Here is a 23,655-nt window from a genome sequence, read left to right as displayed (position 1 = left end):
AAGTTTTAAAAGTACACCGAGGCAAGGGGCTAGGTGCGTAGCTCCGTGGTAAAGCAGTTGTCTAGCATGTGTGAGGCTCTGGATTCCATCCCCAGCACTGTAAGAAAACTAAACCAAAACAAAAAAATATAACAAAGTTCTAAAATAAAGATATTGGTATCGGTACAGTTTTATGTTAATTCTACCCCCAATAAATCTACACATTCAATGTGGTCTTCATAAAAATTCCATTGGATTGTTTGAGGAACTAAGCAAACTTACTCTAAAATTTATAGGGAAAAATAGAAGTTCATGATGATTATGTCAATTTTGACTCCTTCCCTCTCCCATGTTGCTGGGGATCAAATCCAGGGCCTGGCTCATGCTAAATACATTGTACAATGGACTTACATCCCTAACTGCATTAAGAGAGATTTGAAAAGGAAAAACAGAGAGGAGACTTGCCATAACAGTTATTAAAACACTACAGCTCCTATGCTTCCCCAGGGTGTAGGTGTGGGGCCATGGATAACCCTGTCAGCCTGGAGGAATGGAATGATTTAGTGATGCTTTGTAGAAGTTTTCTAATTCTGTAATTTTCTGTGGTTCCTAGAATTTACTAAGAGATGGAGGAACCTCAGAAAAAAGATCTGAATACAATGTGTCTTGCCAAAAATGTCACTCTCAAAAGCCGCAGCCCTAAGATTTCTACTACTGAATTTCTTGCCATTACTTTTCTGACTACGTGGCATTGCCTAGATTGATGGTAGATCTCTTCCAAAGCAATAGTGTCCAGATGCTGAGATGCAAAGAAAAATTGGAAGGTTTCTCAAAGTCAGTATTTTCCTCAAGGATACTATTGAAAAATCCCATTAGAATGAGACTCGAGGACATTCATCAGAAAAATGACAGAATCCAAAGCCTTTGAAGCATTTCAAATATACAGGAATGATCAGATTCCCTTTGGTCCCAACACAGGCCAAGGGAACCAGCAGAGAGAAGGAGATCTTTTTCCAGAGTGCCCATGGCTGTCACTGTGCAGCAGTGGTCTTGCTTGTGTAGAAGTGGAGCAGCTGCAAATCTTAGCATGACCCAAGTCCACAAGGTCAAGTGGATGGCATAAGTTATTCTTGGGTTGGAGCAGCTGGGCCCTTGGGCCAGCAGTTTTTGTCTGAAAGAGTAAGTAGGTTTTATTTTTAACTTGGCCAGAGGTAGAATTTTCAAGAATGACTCATAGTATGGAAAACAGCAGCTACAAAAGAGCCATTCTCATGGGGCTAGACCATGCCAAAGCACTAGGTATGAAGCACCCCCAAAATCTCTGGGAATATAAGGCTGGGAACCCAGGACCACTCCTGCTGTATGCCCTCAAAAGGTCCCTGGCCTGGGCCTGCTGTACCTGTATCTGTCTGACTACACAGACACCTTCTGCCCTTTCTCCACCAGACCTGCCTCTGGAAGAAGACAGGTATGGGCATGACATCACCACCAAGCTTCTGGACTCGAGCAAGTCTATATGGAAGCTTCGGAGAGAATTCCTGTCACATACTCCTTCCTTCCATGCTGTCTGATTGCTGAATCTTCGTGGAGTTGACAGGACACTGCAGTTTCTCATCATCAATATACCATGATGAATTATTCTCATTTTGGAGGATCTGGTCAAAGAGTGAACTGAAGACTATACCTCAAAGCCTGTACAGCCACTTTTGGAAGGTGTGAACACAAGGACCATGTTTTGGCCCCCATTTCTCAGTTGCTTTGTAACTGTCTTTGGGGCCCTTTACTTTAATCCAATTATTAACACTGATCTTGTGGAAGTCCAAGAGCTGGAAACCCAGGTATTGTGACTGGGGCTACCCAGGCTCTGACAAATTCTTCAATCTCTGACATCTAAACTCTATTGTTTAAAAGAGGTGTGCGTGGGGGTTGTCTTCCCATTTTCTAATCAAGGTAAAACTATAAGTCAGGTTTTGGAAATAGGGTCAAGACTTTGTCATAAGCGTAGCCATTTATTTGTTAAAAAAAAAAAAGGAAAAATCCAAAATTCAATCCACAATTCCTTCTTGCTGAAGAGTTGCTATGTTTCAGAGTAAAAGCTTTAGATGAATTCATTGTGCGATTGGAATGATTAGATTTTATTTGGGGGTTTGCTTTTTGTTAATTTTTTTAAAGGAATTTAATCAGTATAATACATTTCAGGAAGGTCCTTTTGTTTAACGAAACATTTTGTAAATTGACCTCATGATGTAAAATGTTTTATCTTTACTGTCTTGTTCTAATGTATAAAGCAGCAAATGTGCTTCGCCAAGTGTTGTAATTATACATATGGAATGAAATGACTAATGGCCTTTTCTTTCCACTGTGAACATGGCAGGTGTGAAGATAAGATTGTGTCTGAAGTGTGTTCTGTGACTTAATGAAATCATTCATTAACCATTTGTGTGTGTGTGTGTGTGTGTGTGTATTGCTGGGATTGAATCCAGGTAATCACACAGGCTAACACATGTTCTATCACTGAGCTATATCCTCAGCCCAACCCTTTATATCTTTGAGTAAAGATTTCACTCAAACTTTGCATCTGAAAGTTTGAAGAAATTACTTGAAATTAACTTTTTTTCAGTACTGAGGATTGAATCTAGGGCCCTCATTTACACTTAACAATTGCTCTGCCACTGAACTACATCCCTGCCCCATTTATATTTTTTGAGGCAGAGTCTAGCTAACTTGTCCACGCTGCCCTCAGAATTGTGATTCTCCTGCTTCAGCCTCCCAAACTGGGATTTCAGGTGTGTACTACCAAGCCTTGGTGAAAAGAAATATTTGTATGCAGATTTTAAAAAGACATCCCACAGAAACAAAGTGATGATAATACAATGGTTCTGGTTTGGGAACAGACTGAAAGACAAATGGAAAATAGAGACCTCGAAAATAAACCCATATATAGAAATGGGAACCTGACAGATGATAATGGTAGTCTCGAAAAGCAATACAAAGAACATGGTGTTAAGGTAATTGAGTTCTGTCTGAACCCCCCCCCCCATGGAGTATAGAATGAAGTGTGAAAGTTCAAATTATAAGGTTTATAGAAAAATATGACTCTGTATGGGGAAAGGCTTCATGAATAAAATTTGAAAGACTAAACTAAATGGTAGAAAATGAAGATGGATTTGGTTACATAAAAATTTCTGATAAATAAAGTACATCATGGACAAAGCTAACATATAAATGACAGACTGGGAGAAGATACCTGCAACATCTCAAACTGGGAGATAATACTGGGTTTATACAAAGAATTGAAAAATAATAATCAAGAAATGGCCCAAAAGATATTATAAGAAATTCACAGAAGTGTGAGTAGCCCTTCCATTATACATATATTTCAACAAATGTATGAAATCTTCTATAAATCAGAAAAGTACAAATTTGAAAGAACAATCTCATTAGATTCGTAATGGCAAAAAGTAAAAGAATTGGTTCATATCAAGTGTTGGAGAGGATGTGGGAAAATATATTACAAAACAAAATCACACCCTAAAGGGTTGGCATGGAACTTGCCCACTATATTAATTATCTCTTAAATGTGAAAACTAGGTGTGGCAAGATTGCTATTCACCTGCCTAGCATCCATTTGCTCTTCCTCCTTACTAGCAGACTTGTAGAAATATAGATTTTATTATTCAGGTAGGGTGAAGCCACCAGATACCGTCATGGAAAAGACAGCTTATTACTCACTAATTATTCAAGAGGAAGAGGCACACCATGCTACACAGAGCCATGTGGGAAAGCACCGAAGTCCTCAGGAAGCAGAAGGAAAAACATAGTTAATAAAAGTAGCCACTAAACTAGGACACCAAACAGGATTCTTATGTTTAGCTATTTTCAGCAACTATGTGTGGGCGCTTGGTATAACAGGCCTTGTGCTCTAGAGTGAGAGGGAAGAACCAGGCTAACAGAACTGATGGCCTCTGAAAAATCTCAGGCTCCGCACTGTGAGGTCAAGATCTAATTGTAATAGGCCTTGGAGAAGGGAGGAATTGTTTGAAGAAAAACCCTAATCGGTTTAACAAGTGGTGAAACAGGCCGGGGATTTAGGCCAGTGGTTCCGGCGGCTGCTTCGCAAGCGCAAGGTCCCGAGTTCAACCCTTGGTACAAAAATAAATAAGTGGTGAAACAACGCTAAGGTTCACACAAACGAAAACCCAAATAAATCCACCAGTCCAGAGCGTTTTTCTCTTCTGTTCTACAGAAATATGGCCCCGTACTTTCCCACCAGGAATGGTCCTGTCTGCAACTCAGTCTTGTCGAACTTGCTTTCTTTTCTAGGGGGATTCTAAAGTCATGTAATCAACTAGTTCACTAAACAAGCACAGCAAACTAAACACTATGTTCCAGTTCTGGTTTATCATTACCTGTAACACTAGCAAATCATTTCTGGGAGATTCATCTGGAAAATAAGGCACTAAGAATCATAGTCCATCCGAAAACCTTTCTCAAATAAGGTCCGCAACTGCAAACTCGTAGGACCAGTAGATGTGATCCTCCACCGCAACAAAGCACCGGCAGCCATTTTTCCTGAAAACTCCCCACACCCCTTAGTACCGCCCAGACCTCCCCCAGACAGGTAGTGCGCATGTACACTGCAGACCCTTCCGGCTTTCCGTAGCTTCCTTTCCAGTTTTGGGCCCGTCCCCTATCGGCACGGCGTTTCCGGTCCAATCCGGGAGCTCCCCGAGCGTTTGTGTCTGTTAGTGCTCAGTCCCTTCTGCTTCTCCAGCGCTTCTCTGGCTGTCTCAGTCGCTGGCGAAAGTGTTGCCCATTCACTGCCGTTTTCCGCAGATCGGAAAGGGGCCGTCTTTTGCGCCCTTGCTCGTTGCCCGCGGTCCTCGGCCACAGGCGACGAGTTTCAGGGCGTCATGGCCAGGGGCCGCCGCGGCCGGCCGTGCGGGAGGCCGCTTTCTGCCGCCCGCGCGCTCCTGTGGCCTCTGGGCCCGCCGGCGCCCGTCTCGGTCTGAGCACAGTCTCTCCGCGCCCGCGGCCTTCTTGCGCGGGACCTCATGGCCTCCGAGGCGCCGTCCCCGCCGCCGTCGCCCTCACGGTCACTGTCGCCGCCTACCTCCCCAGAACCTGAACTGGCCCAGCTGAGGCGGAAGGTCGAGAAGTTGGAACGCGAGTTGCGGAGTTGCAAGCGGCAGGTGCGGGAGATTGAGAAGCTGCTGCATCATACGGAGCGGTTGTATCAGAGCGCCGAGAGCAACAACCAGGAGCTTCGCACGCAGGTGCGCAGTCCGCCCTGCCCGGGACGAGGCTCTGATGGCCTTGGAAAGGCTGCTTGGCTGGGGTTCACCACGGCTTTACAGAGTCTTTGAAATAAATAAAACCTCAAAGCAGTTATAGTTAAGTCACATATGGAGTAGACCTAAGACTTACGGGTCTTTGATTTGGATGAGTGTCTTACAGCTGCCCTAAGTTGAACTCCGGTATTTTGGGCACATGGTCTTCATTCTCATTTGTCCCAACGACCCACTGCCAGTAGGAACATTTGTAATACTTTTTTAGATTATGTTTGAGTTTGTTAAAGGTCTGAATTTGAATCAAAAGCTCACCTTTGCCTCTCATGAGATGTGTAAACTTAGACTGGGCCTGAGTTGCCCATAAAATCATTTGAAGTGATTATTCTGGGCGTTCATTATCTTGAGTTTTCTTTTTCTTTTTTTGTTTTTGGTACCGGGGATCGAACTTGGGACCTTGCATTTGCAAGGCGGGCTCTTGAACCACTGAGCTAAATCCCCAGCCCTGTCTTGAGTTTTCTTGTGGAAGGAGGGAGGTAGAGCCTTCCTCGTTAGACACATAAACGTCTTATATCATTTTGATAATGTGCAGTAAGGACAGATATTAAAACAGCAGTTCAGAAAACAATTACTCTAACTCGAGCTGTTGGGCAGCTGCACTCTCCTAACAAGTTTATTTCCAAGTACTTAATTTAAGAGTAACTTTTCTAGTCCTTCATAGCTAATTCATTCATTTCCTAAAACTACATATATAGGCAGAACACTAAAACACCAAACTTCGTCATACTCTTGCTGAGCTACAAAAACAGCTGTTGATTCGAAATGATTTCTGTGCCCATTGTATATAATAATTGACCTTATGACATAGAAAAGTTTTTTGTTTTTCTCAACAGCAATTTTTTTAACTTCTACAATACATAGGAACTGTGCTAGGAAAATACAAATATAAAAATATGGGAGGAGAGCCTGAAATAAAACCTTTTTATAATTATATATTGTTAAAATATTGCTTGCCTAAGAGACCCTAACATTTTTTGCTAACTTTCCAAGAGCCAGTATTTTCATTGTTAGGGTAACAATAGTGGTTGGCCATCAAAAACGGAAATACAAGCCAGGCATGGTAATGCACGCCTGTAATCCCAGTACTGTGGGAGTCCCAGGCAGGAGGATCGTAAATTCAAGCCCAGCCAAGACCCCATCTCAAAATAAAGAGCTGGGAATGTAGCTCAGTGTGAAGGGGCTGGGTTCAATCCCTAGTACAAAAAAACAAAACAAAACAAAGAAAAACAGCTTGGATAAAGTGGCTGGAACTTGTAGTCTCAGCTACTCAAAGCAGAGGCAGGGTATGCTTGAGCCTTGGAGTTTGCGGCTAACTTGGGCAACATGTAGAGACCTTGTATAGAAAAAAAAATAGAAGCTAGAGACACAGCTTAGTGGTAGAATGTTGGCCTAACCATGCAAGAGGCTCTAAATTTATTTCCCAGCACTGGAGAGGTGATGGTGGTCTTTACTGCTGATAGTGATTGCTTTCCTGGTCAGCCTTCCCTGCTGGGAGAGTGGGTGTATTACTGAATGTATTCTGTTTAGAGCACTTGAGAATTGAAAGAAATGAACTGTGAACTAATAGCCATAATATCTACAGTTTTGGAGGTCAAAAAACCTGTGCAAGTTACTTTGTTGATTCAGATATTTCATATGTAAAATGGGCATTAGGACAAATACATAATTTGTAAGGTGCTTGTGTGAATTAAGATGTCATCACATGCACCACTATCATGCCTAGTGTGCAATAGATGCTAAGTAATGGAGTTCATTGTAAAATGAATGGTGGTAGCCAGAGCCAGGACTAGGGCAAGATGGTCAGTTTCCTAAGGATGAGAAACTTCAGGGCACACTTACTCAGGTATGGACTCTGTACTTGCATTAATTTGTGAGTGCAAGTTTTTTACTCTAGGTACCTTCTCACCTATCAAGTCTTAGTGATAGGAGCAGATCTGATAACTGTATATGATCAGTCTTATCCCTTCTCAGTGTAAGCTTATGTATCATTAAAAAGAAATATTGACAAGCCTGTTTTTAGTCAGTTTCATGCATCTAGCAGATGCTGTTGCACACTGAGATCCTGTCAGACTAGGGTGAATTGACTGAGGCGGGTCGTCTGATTCCCGGAGCATCCACACTCTTGTTCTGACCTCCTCAGTGTATGAGGCTCATGGAGGACAGTTGCCCTTCTTAGACAGTTGTGTTCTTTGTTCCCTTCTGTATTTAATCATAAAACTGCTATTAAAAGAAAAAATATGCATGTTGAATTGTAGAAATGGTAATAATATATTTAGGTGAATAGTTAAATCCAGGTAGAAGGCACTGAGTGATATTAGACAATTCAGTGCACATGGACATTTATAGCTTTAAAATTTTTTAATCTTTTAGAACTGCTGATTTTAAATATTAGCACAAAAGCATTCTTTGGGGGATGGTCATGGGGTGGCAGTAAGGATTAAACCCAGGGCCTCTTTGCACGCTAGGCAAGCGCTCTACTACTAAACTCTGTACCCAGCTCAAAACATTACTATTTGTTGGAAATGAAAGGTCCTCTTCACAAAGTTCCATTAATTCAGTCGGTCTCATTTTGGGGGAGGATATTTGGGTGTTTAGCCAGAGAGCTTAAGAGTAAAAACATTTGTGAGCCTGACATGATGGCATGTACCTCTGGTCCCAGCACTCAAGAGGCCCAGGAGGTCAAGACTAGCCAGGGCAATGTAATGAACTCTGTCTCTTCCACTCCCTCCCCCCTGAATTCTCTGAAAATTAACTGTAAGAGTTGGAATTATTTTTAGTTTTTAGCTATTCATGGCACATCTCTAAAACTTATGTTTTCAGTATGAGGACTTTACCCATGGGAGCTCCACCACTGATATGTATCCCCAGTGTTATTTTATTTTTATTTATGTTTTTTTTTTTACTTTTTGAGACACAGTCTTGCTAAGTTGCCCAGGTCATTCTTGAACTTGAGATTCTCCTGCCTCAGCCTCCATGAGTAGCTGGGATTACAGGCATTCACCGTGGCCAGCCCATAGCTCTCAAACTTTTACCAAGAAAAATAATTTTGTGTTGTGATATCAAGAGAATGTGTATTATATTGCTTTATGATTTATTTTTCCTAAAGCCTTCTTTTCTTTCAGGTGGAAGAACTCAGTAAAATACTTCACTGTGGGAGAAGTGAAGATAATAAAAAGTCTGATGTAGAAGTACAAACAGAAAACCATGCTTCTTGGTCAAGTTCAGGTATTCACTTTACAGTGAAAATATTCAAATTGTTTGGTGTTTTCTTTGAATTTTAAATACAAAATGATCTACATAAGTGAAAATAATTACTCCTCTCCTTTTGTATTTTCAAATAATCAGTTTGCCCTTCTGGAAAAAAAGAACTGTATTATCATTCTTGTAATTTCTGTAATGTTGCTAATGTGTTTTCAGTGGTTCACTCACTGAACAATTTTTTTGAGTCAGGGCTCACTATGTTTTGCCCAGCCTGGTCACAAAGTCTGGGCCTAAGTGAGCCACCCACCTGGGACGACAAGTGCATACTGCTATCCCCAGGTCACTTAATAAATTTTACTGTGTAGTAAACCTACTTTTCCTATGTGGCCTCTCTCTGACCAGGGCAGTGTTTTCTTTTTCTTTTTTTTTTTTTGGTACCGGAGATCGAAAGGGCAAAGTTTTCTTGTTGATGTGTGCAGTTCCAGGCTCTTAGGTCTTGTGGGCATGGCGAGTCCTCCACCACAGCCTCAACAGCAGCATTGTATTACATGGAAAAATAAGGGAGCCAGTGAGGGTTAGTAAATGTGGATCACCAGAAACAGGAATCTTTTCCGTTATGTGTTGACTGGGTTCACTCAGATACAGTTTAGCAAAAGGGCTAGCATATCTGTATAATAAGCTTTTTAAGCAGTCAGCATCACAAGATAAATTTGAGACCCTGGTCCCCTGTGTTTTTTGTCATTTGATAAGCATCAATGTTAGGTATGCAGTTAGAAGTTGTTAAAGAGTTGTCAGGTTTTTGTTTTTGACAGAAGACAACCAATCTATGTATTTTCTTTTTTACTCTTACTGTGGAAAGTCCAAATCTGCTTACTTTTTTACCTTGGTAGCTGGGATACTGAGACATTAGCATCAGAGATAAACATTTTTGCAAATTTATTTTCACTATCAATTTAAATATTTTAAAATATGTACAGTTGTAAAAATCATGTTTATTTTCAGTATGAACTGTGCTCAATGCCAGTGTTTTAGAATTAAGACCCTTATACATATACTAATTGAATCAATTTGTTTTGGCACAGATTATTATCATCAGACATATTATAATGATGATTGTCCTCCAAATAAAGAGACTGAATTCTCAGTTCAGCAATCTCAGTATACTGAAGCACCTCCTTTTAATTCTAAAGACCAGTCACAAATAGAAAGTGATACCTGTACCAGTACAGATGTAACAGGAAATGTTAAAGGTGAACAAGAGGACCATTTCATGTCAGATTCACAGGTACTGAAACATTAAGCATGAAATTGTTGATACCAAGAACTTGACCTTCCTTGTGGTAGTTATATATAGAGAGAAACTTTTTTGGTTTGTCGTATACAAAGTTTATAAATATTCTTATGTATAACTGTGCCAAGAATATTAAAGTTTTGTTTCTTGAGATGAGGTTTTGCAGTTTGGCTCGGGCTAGTCTCAAACCCCAGGGTCAAGGGATCCCTCCTGTCTTATCCTCTTGAACAGCTGAGACTATAGGCATGTGACACATACCTGGTTACACTTTGTTTTGTTTTTTGATTCAGGGTCTCACTCTGTAGCCCAAAGCTGGCACTGAATTTGGATCCTCCTGCCTCAACCTTCCAAGTAGCTGGGACCACAGGCTTGTGCCATGGCACCCAGCTACACTTGAAACTTTTCTTTCTCAGTGCTGGAGATTGAGTCCAGAGCATTGTGCGTGCTGAGCTACATTCTCAGCCCTAAAATTTTTTTAATGCTTTCTTTATATTAAATGTCTTGTCACTGTTTAAATTTCTTGGAATGTTTTTCCTAATGTTTACACATTAGGTTTTAAATTGTTTTGAATCATGATTTTGTTCAAAGGATGTGATTTAATCTATACTGTTTTCCTCTCTCTTATTTTTCTTACTGAGCAAATAATTGTTGAACAATCTTTTTTTTAATAAATGTTATTTTATTTTATCCCATTTCTCCCCTCAAGCCCCCTTCCCTCCCTGTGTACAAAAGCTTTGTTTCCATTTTTTCCTTCTATTTTTACTTTTTCTTTTTCCTTCCTAATTCTGTTCCTCCTCCCTTGTTCCCCTTCCCATTTGTGTTGAACAATCTTGATCATTGGTTTTATAAAATATTTCATGGTCTGTATTTTGTTAATTGCTTCCCTATGGTATTATACATTTTCTTTTTGATAATAGTTACTCCCTTGCTTCTTGGGTCTTTAAACTGGTAAGGCAGGACTGTGACAAAAAAACTGGGTCAGAGTTAAATTAAATAATACACTAGTCAATATTGTTTTGAAAGATTCAAATTGTAATTGAAAGCTACATCTTTCTATCGTAGAAATTAAAGTCACCAACCATTTGAGTATAGCTTTAAGACAGGCGATGTTTGAATCCTGACTTTTAAGTCTGAATAAGGATATATGAAAGTTGTGTCTCATTTGATGTGACTGTCTTTTGTAGGAGCCAACATCTGCGTTGGCAACAGAAGGTGCATCCTCAGAAGGTTCATCATTAGCTGAAAGCTTGAGAGCTGCTGCAGAAGCCGCTGTGTCACAGACAGGATTTAGTTACGATGAAAGTACTGGATTGTACTTTGACCACAGCACTGGTTTCTATTATGATTCTGTAAGTGTCTCAGACCTTTCTAATGTTTGTTTGTGTATGTAGCTGCCTGATAGCAAGTATTAAACCCTAAAATGAAGTAAAAACAAGAAGCAGCATTGTAAAATTTTGATTCAAAGCTATTTGACAAAAAAATTATAAAATAGTTTCCTGTGCTACACTTCTAAGCTTTTAATTAGATGTTATTATTGTAGATCAGTGATGACGAACCTTTTAGAGCTTTCTTTCTTTCTTTCTTTTTTTTTTTTTAGAATTTTTTTTTTGGTGCCAGGGATCAAACCCGGGACTGTGTGCTTGCAAGGCAGGCAGTGAAACCACTGAGCTAAATCCCTGGCCCTAGAGCTTTCATTGATAACAGTCTGCTGCAGCACATGTGCCATAGATATGGCATCACTGCTATAGATCAACATTTTAGAGAAGTCTGATAACCTTTTATAAAGTAACATACTAAAATGATAGATCTCTAATAAAAGCAGATGATTATTTGTAGTGTAAAGCATTTAAGAATTTAAACTAGTATTTTCTCATAGAATGTATAAGGAAGTGAGATTGTTAATTCTCAGCTTGGGATAAGATTTTTAAAAATTGTTTCAAATATTTATCTTTATGAATATATTTTAGGCCACAGGAGACTCATCTTTTTCTTTTTGAAATGGTGCCTGCTCAGTTCTGTACCCACCCTAGTAGCTGGGACTACAGGGGTCCACCACCATGGCCAGCCAGGGAGACTTTCCAAATTCTCAGTATCGATTTGTGTGTATATTTGTGTGTGTGAGAGACTAGGGGTTGAACACAGGGCCCCATGCATGCCAGATAAGAACTCTACTACTAAGTTACACTCTTAGTCTTTCTGCTAGTTTTGAGACAGTTTCATTGAGTTGCTGAGGCTAGCCTTGAGCTTGCAGTTGTCCTCAGCCTCTCCAGTAGTTGGTGGTATGTTTATTATTAGTCATTGTTTTATATATATTTTTTTAAATTTTATTTTATTGGTACATTTTAGGTATACAATATAATGACATTCATCATTGGAAATTTGCACCTTTACATAATCTCTCTTGATTCCTATTTTCCCCATTCCCCTGCTCTCCCTTTAACCCCTCCATCCCTTCCTATTTACAAAGGCTTTGTTTCCATTTTTTCATTTTCTCATATATTACTTCCATTCCCTTCTTTTCTATCCCCTACCCCTTTCACTTCCTGTTCCCCGTTTACCCCTTTTCTTCCTATTTCACATTATCTATTCCTATTTCACATTATCTATTGTACCTTTTAGTCCTTATTTACACTTTCAGTTTCCCACACTAGAGAAACTTTTCGGTATTTACACATGTGTGACCTATTTATTTCACAAGAGTATTGCCTTGTATATGTGATGGTTCTGATTATCAGGTTCTCAGTCAACTGAAGAGAGATGGGAATCGGAAGTCGTCTTATAAGGGGCACTTTAATTCATTTTGGGAGCTGGAATTTAGAAGCAAGAAAAACTACAAATGTGGAAAGGGAAGAGGAATTTTCTGGTATTCTGTAGAGACATGAAGAATAAATCCCTGGTTCCACCTGTTTAGAATTTATTCTAGAATTTCAGTATAACATGGGCTTTTAGAAGTAGTGTTACCTAAATTCAAAAGGTTTATTTAATACTATAGTAGATAGGTGTGACTTCTCTTTATTATAGAATGCCTGTGTAGCCTAATAAGGCACCTTGCTTTCTAAGGACAGTGGGGGTATGGGGGGGGGGGGGTATGGTAAGGCATTATAAATTGGCCAGAGATGATACACAAAATGAAAAATCCACACAGAAGTAACTGAGTTAGCTGGTTGCAAATAGATTTAACATTAGAGTGAAAACTCCTTTCTTTGGCTAAATCAAGCAAAGATAAAGTACAAAAAAAATATTGAGAGGCATTAACAGAGAATTTGGGTCTAGCATGCCTGTAGTGGTCCCCAATAGGACATGTTCCAGACACTGCTTCTTTCTGAACAGCCTGGATGAGGACTTCAGGGGCTCAGAGAAGACACAAAGTGAACTTCCTTTACCCAAAGCTTATTGACTAAATTTTTGTATAATCTGGGATATAAACCGTTCCTAAAAAAGAAATCATGGTAACCTTGGAAAACCTCTTTTCCTGGTTTTTCCAAGTTAGGATCAGTATAGCTCTCTGTCACCTTAAATGTAAAAACCCTATTTTGAGTAATACCCCAGCCTAAGAATTACAGCAATAAGAAAAAATGAATCTACTTTTGTTTCAAGTTTTTACCTCATGTGATGAAATCAAAAAGATGCTTTCTGTTTTCAGTGGTAACATAAAGGCCTGGAAGAAGCTGGGTTTAATCCTGAGACTAAATGTTTTTCAGCCTGATCTTATTCTGTGCTAAAATTAATACCTATGTATATCATATCTGTGTATATATGAATCAAGTTGTGTGCAGAGAGGTTTATATATTTACAGAAACCAATTTTTACAATTAAAGTTCACATTTTAACATAAAAAAAGAATATTGCCTCAATGTGCATCCATTTAGCTATAAACATCTCTAATTTCTCTTTTTTATGGCTGAGCAGTACTCAATTTTATTAAAAAACCACATTTTCTTTATCTAGACTCCAGTTGATGGGCAATTGGGCTGCTTCCAAGTTGTAGCGCTTACAAATTGTGCTGCTGTGGACATGGTTAGACATATATCACTGTGGTATGACTCTTTTAATTCTTTGGGAAAGATATCTAGCAGAGGAATAGATGGGTCTAATGGGACTTCCAGTCCTAGTTCTTTGAAGTATTGCCATTACTGATTTCCACAGTGGTTGCACCAGTCTACACTCCCACCAGCAGTGGAGCAAGGTTCCTCTTTCCCCATAGCCCCGCCAGCATTTGTTATTGGTTGATTTCACAATAGCAGCCATTCTTTCTGGGGTGAGGTGGAATCTCAGCATTGTTTTCATTTGCATCTCTCAAATGACCAGTGAGTGATGTTGAACATTTTTTCTTGTGTTTATTTGCTATTTCTACTTCTTTGAGAAATGTCTGTTCATTTCAGATGCACATTTTTGGATTGGGTCTTTAAATTTGGGAGGTCTGATTTTTTAAGTTCTTTATAGATTCTAGATAGTAGACCTTTGTCTGAGGAACAGCAGGTGAAAATTTTTTCCCACATTGTGGGTTGTCTCTTCCCACTGCTGGTGGTTTCTCTTGCTGTGCAGAAGCATTTTAATAAGAGATCCCACTTGTTGATTGTTTGTGCTAGTTCATGGGCAACTGAGATTTTGTTCATAAAATCTTTTCCTCCACCTTCTTCAAGAGTTCTACCTAGCCTCTGTTCCAGCTGATTCAACGTTTCTATTTTAGTATTTAGATCTTTAATCCATTTAGATTTTAGTTGAGTGCATGGTGAGAGATAGAGGTCTCATTTGAATCTTTGGCAAGTTGAAACCCAATTTTTCCAGCACCATTTATTAAAGAGGCTATCTTTACTCCAGTGAAGGTGTTTGGCTCCTTTATCGAAGATGAGATGGCTGAGTGTGTCTGGAGTTGTTTCGGCATCTTCTAATCTGTTCCACTGGACCTCAGGTCTGTTTCTTTGCCAGTACCATGCTGTTTTTGTCACAGTAGCTTTGTAGTATAGTTTCAGATTGAGGATTGTGATACCCCCTGCCATGTCTCTGTTACCTAGAATTGCTTTTGCTATTCTAGGTCTCTTCTTGTTCCAAATGAATTTTTGGATTGTTTTCTCAAGGTCCATGAAGTATGGTGCTGGGATTTCAATTGGGATTGCATTGAACCTATATAGCAGTTTTAAAAGTATGGGCCATTTTCACTATGTTGATCCTTCCTACCTAGGAGCAAGGGATGGATGTCTTCCATTTTCTGATATCATCTTCAGTCTCTCTTTTCGGAGTGCTATAGTTTTCAGAGAAGAGGTATTTGATTTCTTTTGTTAGGTTGATTCCTAGATATTTCAGTTTTTTGGATGCTATTGTGAAAGGAATTGTTTGCCCTATTTCTGTCTCGGTGAGTCTGTTGCTGGTGTAGAGGAAAGCTATTGATTTTTGTGTGTTGACCTTGTATCCAGATACTTTACTGAATTTGGTTATTAAGTCTACAAGACTTTTGGTGGAGTTCTTGGGGTCTTCTATATAGAGTATCATGTCCTCTGCAAATAATGACAGTTTAACTTCTTCATTTCCTATCTTTATTCCTTTCATTTCTTTCTCTTTGTCTAATTGCTGTGGCTAATGTTTCCAAAACTATATTGAACAGGAGCGGTGAAAGTGGACATCCTTGTCTTGTTCCTGATTTTAGTGTGAAGGATTTCAGTTTTGCACCATTTAGTATAATACTGGCTGTTGGTTTTTCATAGATGGCTTTTATCAGATTGAGATAGAGACCATCTATTCCAATTTTTGTAGGGTTTTTATCATAAATGTGTGTTGGATTTTGTCAAATGCTTTTTGTGCATCTATTGAGTTGATCATATGGTTTTTGTCCTTGGCTTTATTGATATAGTGTATTACATTGGTTGATTTACGTATGTTGAACCATTCCTGCATCCCTGGGATGAATCCCACTTGGTCAGGGTGTATGATCTTCTTGATGATCTTCTGCATTCTATTTTCCAGTATCTTATTAAGGATTTTTGCATCTATGTTCATTAGTGAGATTGGCCTATAGTTCTCTTTTTCAGTTGGGTCTTTCTCTGCTTTGGGGATCAAGGTGATGCTTGCTTCCAGGAATGAATTTGGGAGTATTGCTTCCCTTTCAATTTCATTGAAGATTTTAAACAGTAGTGGCAGTAGTTCCTCTCAAAATGTCTTGTAGAATTCAGCATTGAAGCCATTAGGACCTCGGGCTTTTCTCAGGTGGTAAGTTTTTAATTATGTTTGCAATTTCATTGATTGATATTGGGTTGTTTAGAATTTTTAGGTCTTCATTCGAATTTGGTAATTCATACGTATCTAGGAATCTCCATTTCTTCTGTGTTTTTCATCTTATTGGCATATAGGTTCTGGAAGTAGGTATTCATGATCCTCTGGATTTCAGCTGGGTCTGCTGTAATTTCACCCTTTTCATTCCTAATTGCATGGATTTGGGCCTTTTCTTTCCTTTTTCTGATAAGGTTGGCTAATGGTTTTTCAATTTTGTTGATTCTTTCGAAGAACCAACTCTTAGCTTCATTGATATTTTTGTATCGTTCTCTTAGTCTCTGTTGAATTGATATCTCCTCTGATCTTTATAATTTCCTCCCTTGTAAGAGCTTTGGGTTTGTCTTGCTCTTCTTTTTCCAGAAGCTTGAGGTTCAGCATCAGGTTGTTTAATTGGGCTCATTCTGTTTTCCTAATATGCGTATTCACTGCTATGAATTTCCCTCGTAAGACTGCTTTCATTGTGTCCCATAGATTCCGATATGTTGTATTGTCATTGTCATTTAATTGAAGGAACTGCCTGATTTCTTCTTTAATTTCCTCTGTGACCCATTGGTTATTCAGAAGTGTGTTGTTCAATTTCCACATGTTTATGAAATTTTTTGAGTTTCTTTTGCTATGGATCTCCAGTTTCATTGCACTATGGTCTGATAATATACAGGGGATAACTTCAGTTCCTTTGCACTTACTTAAACATGTTCTGTGAGTGAGTATGTGGTCTCTTTTTGAGAACGACCTGTGTGCACCTGAGAAGAATGTGTATTCTGATTTTATGGGGTGGTACACTCTGTAAACATCTGTTCTGTTCATTTGTTCAAGTGTTTGATTGAGTTCTAGTATTTCATTACGTATTTTTGGTCTAGTTGATCTATCTATTTGTGACAGTGGGGTATTGAGGTCCTCCACTATTATTGTATTAGTGCATGTATGACTTTTCTTGTCCTTTAGTATTTGTTTTATATAGTTGGGCACACTAGTGTTTGGTTCATATATATTTATGATTGTTATCTCTTGCTGTTGGATTGTTCCCTTTACAAGTATGTAGTATCCTTCTTTGTCTCTCTTAGTCAGTGTTGGTTTGAAATCCACTTGATCTGCAAAGAAGATAGCTACTCCTGCATTTTTTCAGGTTCCTGTCGCATAAGGTATTGTTTTCCACCCTTTAGCTTTCGGTCTATGAGTTTCTTTTTGAATTAAATGTGTTTCTTGTATGCAGCATGTTGTCGAATCTTGCTTCTTGTCCCATTCTGCCGGTTTATTTCTTTTGATTGGTGAATTGAGACCATTAACATTGATGGTTATACTGATACGTATTGACTTATCGTTGTCATGACTTTTTCTTTTTGTTGAATTCTCCCCCTTTGCATTTAATTTCTTGTCATGCCTGATGGATTCATTCTGCTGGGCTTCCTGGGGTTGTGATCTTCTTTGTCTTTTCCTAGGATATCGTCTAAAATTTTTTGGAGTGCTGGTTTGGTATTCATGAAGTTCCTAAGGTGCTCTTTGTCATGAAAATATCTTATTTCTCCATCAGTTTAGAAAGATAGTTTTGCAGGGTACATCATTGTGGGTTGGAGGCTATTTTCCTTTAGGGCTTGGTACATCACTCCAAGCTCTTCTTGCCTTGAAGGTTTGCATTGAGAAGTCTGCTGTGATTCTGATGGGCTTTCCTTTGTATGTGATTTGTTTCTTTTCTCTCACTGTTTGTAGCACTTTGTTCTCCTGTTGGGTTTCTGGACTCCTAACAATTATATGTCTGTGTGTAGATTTTTTTTTTTTGTACTGGGGATCGAACTCGGGTCCTTGCACTTGCGAAGTGGGAGGCAGAACCACTGAGCTAAATCTCTGGCCCTAGATTTTTTTTGATCAAGGCTAGTTGGAATCCTATATGCCTCACTTATCTATCTGTATGCTAAGTTCTTTTCCCCTGCTTGGGAAGTTTTCTGCCATCACCTCTGTGAACAGTTTCGTATGTCATTTGCACTCTCTCCTGTTTCTTCATTGACTCCAGTCAGTCTTAACGTTTTTCTTCTTTGCATCGTCTCGCAGCTGCTGGATTGATTTCTTGTGGTCCCTTACAATTTTAAAGGAATTTTTCTTTTCTTTTTCACTAATTGCAATCTTATCTTCTATATCTGAAATTGTGTTCTCACATTGGCTCATTCTGCTCTGTAGACTTTCAGTGGAGTTTTTAATCTCCAGGAAATCTGTTTGCATCTGTTTTATGGATTCCATTTGTTTCCTAAGTTGGGATTCCATCATGTTCCTGAGCTCCTCTCTAGATTTATTAATCATGTCTTGCACTATGATCACAATCTCTGATGTTATCTGAGAAGATATTTCTGATTTCATTTTTTCCAGATCCTCTTTTGTTGCCAGTTGAGGGAGTCCAGGTGGTTGAATATTAGAGTATTCGATCTCGTTTCCCTTTGGGGCTATTGTAGGTGATCTGGAAGTCTGGTTTTGAGATTTTTTTTTTTTTGGTACCAGAGATCGAACTCAGGACCTTGCGCTTGTTAGGCAGGTGCTGGAACCACTGAGCTAAATCCCTGGCCACTGTTTTGAGACTTTTTTATGTGTCTTCTCATTTCGACGGTGAGGGGTGGATTGCTGCCCCTTGGGCCCGTGTGGCTCACCTCCTGTGGGCTGGAATCAGTGTTAAGGTGACCCAGAAGCTGCCTCCTCTGGTCTGGGAGCCTATTCTGTGGTTTTTAACCATTTAAATTTTAAGAAATGAGTCTTGACGGCCAGGGATTTAGCTCAGTGGTTCCACTGCCTGTCTTGCAAGCGCAAGGACCCGAGTTCGATCCGCAGTACCAAAAAAAAAAAAAAGTGTTTCAAAAAAAAACGTGTAACTATACCAAATGTTTTGGCCGGGGATTTAGCTCAGTGGTTTCACCACCTGCTGCGTAAGCGTAAGGACCCGAGTTTGATCCCCTGTACTGGAAAAAAAAAAAAAAAGTGTAACTAAGAAATGAATCTTGAGGGACCGCGGATTTAGCTCAGTGGCACTGTGCCTGCCTCGCAAGCCCAGAGTCTTGAATTCAATCCCTGGTACCGGAAAGAAAAAATAAATTAAAAAAAAAACGAAATGAGTCTTGGGCTGGGAATGCAGATCAGTGGTAGAGTGCTTGCCAAGCATGCACAAGGCACTAGGTTAGATCCCTGGCACCACAATTAAAAAATAAAATCAAAATCAATCTTTTAACAATGAGAGCTAGAGAATTAATGTGAAATTAGAAATATAATGAGCCACTGATTAAGACAGGACTAGAATGATTTGTAATAAAGTCATACCCTAGTGCTCAGCTGCTTTGAAACCCATCAAACTTATATTCAATGAATTTTGACATGAACATTTTGTCCCTGTACTTGTCCTTTGTTTAGTATTCAACTGAAAAGCTAGAACTTGTCAGTTTCAGCTGCTTGGTGATTTACTACCTTTTTCAGCCAAAACAATTCGTTTGATAGTCGTCACACTTCTGGAACAAATTAATGATGAATATTGGTACCACTATAAAGCATAATGGCTGCAGAAATTAATGTGTACTTGGATTTCATTCATGCTTGCATGACACCGAATGTGGTGGTACATCCTGTAATCCCAGCTGCCTGAAAGGGTGAGACAAAAAGATCACAAGTTTGAGGCCAGCCTGGGCACCTTAGCCAGTTTATGTCTCAGACAACATAAAGGGATGGGCTAACCATATGCCTGTAATCTTAGCACTAAGGTAGGCTGAGGCAGGAAGATTGCAAGTTTATACCCAGCCTAAGCAATTTAGGGAGATTTTCTCTCAAAAAAAAAAAAAAAGCTGGAGATGTAGCTCAGTGTGAAATCCCTGGGAATCAATCTCAATCCCCAGTACAGGGAAAAAAAGGGGGAAAGGGCTGGAGACTTAGTTTAGCAGTGGAGTGTTTGGCCAACGTGCAGGAGACGCTTAGTTCAAGCCTCAGAACACACACACACACACACAGATGATGATGGAACTCACCCTGGACCTCACCCTCAAGGGTCTATCATGTAATCTGGCATCCTAGGAGATTACAGACTGTGGGGCCAGAAGTGGAGTAGATGTTTATCAGTGCTGTTACTGGACTATTGTTAACTAATCAGAAGAAGTCATGATAATACTAAACAGCTTAGTTAAGAAAGATTGTGTATCTGCACATGATAGACTTAAGTTTGAAGAGATTTTCTCTCATGGGAGTGTGATAAGTGATAATGCCAAATAATAGCCAGAAAATTAGGAAAATACAGTTTCCACATAGACATTAGCTTTTGTTATTCCTCTGCCTTCCTTTCCGTGTCTTTCCTCCTGACATCTACTTTCTAAATGGTTACTTTCTACAGGATATATTTTTATTAGGGATTTCATTGTTTTGCCACTTTTATTGTGCTTTTTCACTTTATTTTAATCAGATACTATTTTTCTTATATTTTGAAAATGCCTGTATATTGAACTGACAGACCTACCCAGTTTAAAAGGATTTTATATAAAAGTTCCATTATCACTAGAAATAATGACTAGAAAAGCCCATTTGATTTCTTAGTTAAGGAAAAGATGATGAGAATTTAAATATTTCTGTAAGAAATTTGCAAAATGCTTGGATTAAAGATGATAAATTGCAGTACTATCAACAGTTAGAAAAACAAATTCTTTTTCAGGAAGTTTTAGTTGCTCAATCTCAGTACATCATAGGATGTTTCCAGGTCTGGTCTGCATAGATTTATGATGTTAATAAAATATAGACTGTTCAATTAAATCTTAGTTGTGGAGTACTGTCCAGTATTTAAATAAGTGCAGGTAATTACATACTTTTATCTTTCTAGTTTTTAATCACAATTTGCCAAAATTCATTTGTGCATGGCTGCTTTACTCATAAGTCTTACTTATTTACTTTCCTATGAAATTAATTAGTAAGACACTTTGTCAGTTTTGTTATATAGTATGTTATGTGGTGATAATTACAAGCTTCTCTTTTTTGTCAAATTCTCTTCAGGGACATTAACTAGTCAACATGAAAAAGCAATTTCTTGTTCATGACAGTGGGAGGAAGTTCTGGAGGCTTGTGCTACCAAAGCATCATTGTGCAGTTATTGAGCATAATGCCTTTGGAATTGCTTTCATACAGAATTTTTCTGATGCATGCCTTAGTTTTTAGGCCTTGAGAAAGATTCTTATTATCATTTTTTAAAGTTAATAGATTAAGTTGAACTGTATGAAATTCCTGTTCCTTATAGAGTAAAAAATCATCAAATATTGGCAATTTCATGTGCTTCAGTATAATATTTAGGTTTATTTTCACACTAGGAAAATTAGACCAGATACTGAGTGGTATTTTGAAAAATTATAAGCACTTTTTATTTTATTATTTTTAATTCATTACCTTCTGTAAGTACTGTAGTTAAGAGAAGCGAAGTATATTTGAATGTATTTGGTATTTCTGTTAAGCTTATTTTTCTATTTTATTTTATCATACATGAATAGAACTTACTGTTTTCTTGACTTTGAAAGGAAAATCAACTATATTATGATCCTTCCACTGGGATTTATTACTATTGTGATGTGGAAAGTGGTCGATACCAATTTCACTCTCGAATAGATTTGCAGCCTTATCAGTCTGCTACCACAAAACAAAGTAAAAATAAAAAATTGAAAAAGAAAAGAAAGGATCCAGATTGTTCTTCAACAAATGAAGAAAAGGTAATGTCTTCTTAATTTTTACAGTTTATATAATCTTAATAACATGATTCAGCCATAATTTTTTAATGAAACAAGATCATTCTGTAACTGTATTTCAAACATATCTATTAAGATAATTAGAATCAAACAACTAAGGAGAATTCAGTGGAGCAAATGAGGACTTTTCACAAATTCTTAGTGACTAAAAATAGAAGTATTTCTCACAATTTGATGGAGGTACACTTAGGGCAGATAAAATGCCTTGTGGGGTACACAGTTTGGAATAAGAACATTCAGAGCCTCAACTGATATGTCAGTGTCATCGCACCATTCACAATAAAAGAAAAACATAGTTTATAAGCAGACTTAGTTATACATTCAACTTTCTCAGTCACGTTGAGTGCTTTCTTAGGACACATTTTTTAAAAAAGCCTATTGCTGACAAATAATGGAATAGGCTGTATATTAGGACTGTAAATTGGGGTTTTTTTTGCTTTTGGAAAAGAGGTTAGCTGTAGTATCAGTAATCATTAAAATGTTTATATAGTACTTTAATTGGAAAATCTCATTTCTTGTAATTGATTTCTTAAAATCATATTGAAGAAAAAAATTTTTGCGTTGTTACAGAGCAATATTTACAAAACAGAAAAAGATTGAGTCTGTAAAACATTAGTTATGAAAAAGATGGTTTATTTAATTGAAAATATATTATGTAGACCTTTAAATGGTAAATGTGAAGACTGAGGGGAACTTTTTCCAACACTTATGATATAATGTTAATTAAAATGTTATCAGTGTCCTTATTTGTACTCTTAAGCAGATAAGGTTGGTAGTTTATATGCAGGACAGAAGGCTTATTTTATTGACATGTTTTGAATTGTGTCAACTATGTATTTGATAATTTACTCTGGAAATTTTAATCTCCTATTTTTCTCTTCTTAACCCAAGAACATTTACCGAAAATCATACTAAATTCTGAAGTTCACGTATGGAATGTGTACTGTTGATTCATTTTCTGTTTCTTATATAGTTTGTTTTTGTTTCTCTTTCTTCTTTTTTTACTGATGGTGCTAGGAATAGAAGAGTATATGACTAAATTACTAAAAGTAATTTTTCTATTTGTTTTCAGGATTTCTGTTTTAGTGACTTGTCCTTTTACTAGAAGTTGAACTGTTTGAAAGACTAGGTTGTAAAAGCACCTCTCCCTAGCAGTGAGAAAAGAGTGGAAAGGGGCCCTCAAGTGACCTTTCCTGACCAACTGTAAGGACTGGGGGTGAAAAGCATTCTTTGATAGTGTGATCTTGCCTAGCTCTCCTAACTGTTCATCTTTACCATTCTTTTTCAAAATATGTGAACTCCAGCACAGGAACTTTAGAAAAATCCTTATATAATTTTGAGAATTCTTTGAAGATTCTCAAAAATAGCTGTGAAGCCATGCAAGACTAGTTAAAACATCCTCACTATCTTCTTTATTTTTAAAGGTACTCTTGAGCCTTTTTGTAGATGATGAGATGTAAAACTGAGGCAGTAGGGTGAAGAGATTGGAGGAGATAACTTGAGATATCCATAATATGCCTCAAAGCTTACCTGTAAGACCCCTTCTTTTCTCTTAGTATTTATCAAGCATTCTATGTGGGCAAAGCTGATAAAACACAGCCCTTCTGGCAGTTTCAGTCATTTTTCCCCAGCAAATGTCATCCAGTAAGCAATAATAATAAACTATACAAAATTAGAAATGTTTTTTAAAAAGTACATATAGTTAGGGAAATGTTTTGCTATAAATCATATGGCCTGTAGAACTAATAATTTTTCAGCTCTTAGCCTTGGTGAGTTTGTATTGCTAGGAGTATATATAGTTGATCACACTGTGAATGTTTAGCCAGTCTCT

General features: G+C 38.2%; 1 protein-coding gene and 2 pseudogenes across 2 annotated transcripts in view; 2 read left to right on the top strand and 1 right to left on the bottom strand.

Annotated features, from left to right (window-relative positions):
• The window catches only part of LOC110346798 (protein SREK1IP1 pseudogene), a 37,589-nt pseudogene extending 32,993 nt beyond the window's left edge, over positions 1-4,596 (bottom strand). The window contains exon 1 of the transcript XR_015447383.1: positions 4,389-4,596. The product of XR_015447383.1 is annotated as a protein SREK1IP1 pseudogene (transcript). The remainder of the gene's footprint in view (positions 1-4,388) is intronic.
• LOC110346797 (bifunctional apoptosis regulator pseudogene) lies at positions 606-2,386 on the top strand (annotated as a pseudogene).
• Positions 4,597-5,033: 437 nt separating the features above from the next.
• Positions 5,034-23,655, top strand: part of Aggf1 (angiogenic factor with G-patch and FHA domains 1) — a 38,144-nt gene continuing 19,522 nt past the window's right edge. Inside the window, exons 1-5 of the mRNA XM_004870175.4 lie at positions 5,034-5,255; positions 8,450-8,552; positions 9,611-9,813; positions 11,004-11,168; positions 21,600-21,788. Coding sequence (XP_004870232.1) covers positions 5,034-5,255; positions 8,450-8,552; positions 9,611-9,813; positions 11,004-11,168; positions 21,600-21,788 — 882 coding nt within the window. The remainder of the gene's footprint in view (positions 5,256-8,449; positions 8,553-9,610; positions 9,814-11,003; positions 11,169-21,599; positions 21,789-23,655) is intronic.

Source organism: Heterocephalus glaber, unplaced genomic scaffold (genome assembly GCF_053883595.1).
Source record: "Heterocephalus glaber isolate CG9 unplaced genomic scaffold, H.glaber_assembly_v1.0 deba00001757, whole genome shotgun sequence".
In the NCBI taxonomy this organism is placed as follows: domain Eukaryota; kingdom Metazoa; phylum Chordata; class Mammalia; order Rodentia; family Bathyergidae; genus Heterocephalus; species Heterocephalus glaber.
This window is presented reverse-complemented; position numbering and strand designations above follow the sequence as displayed.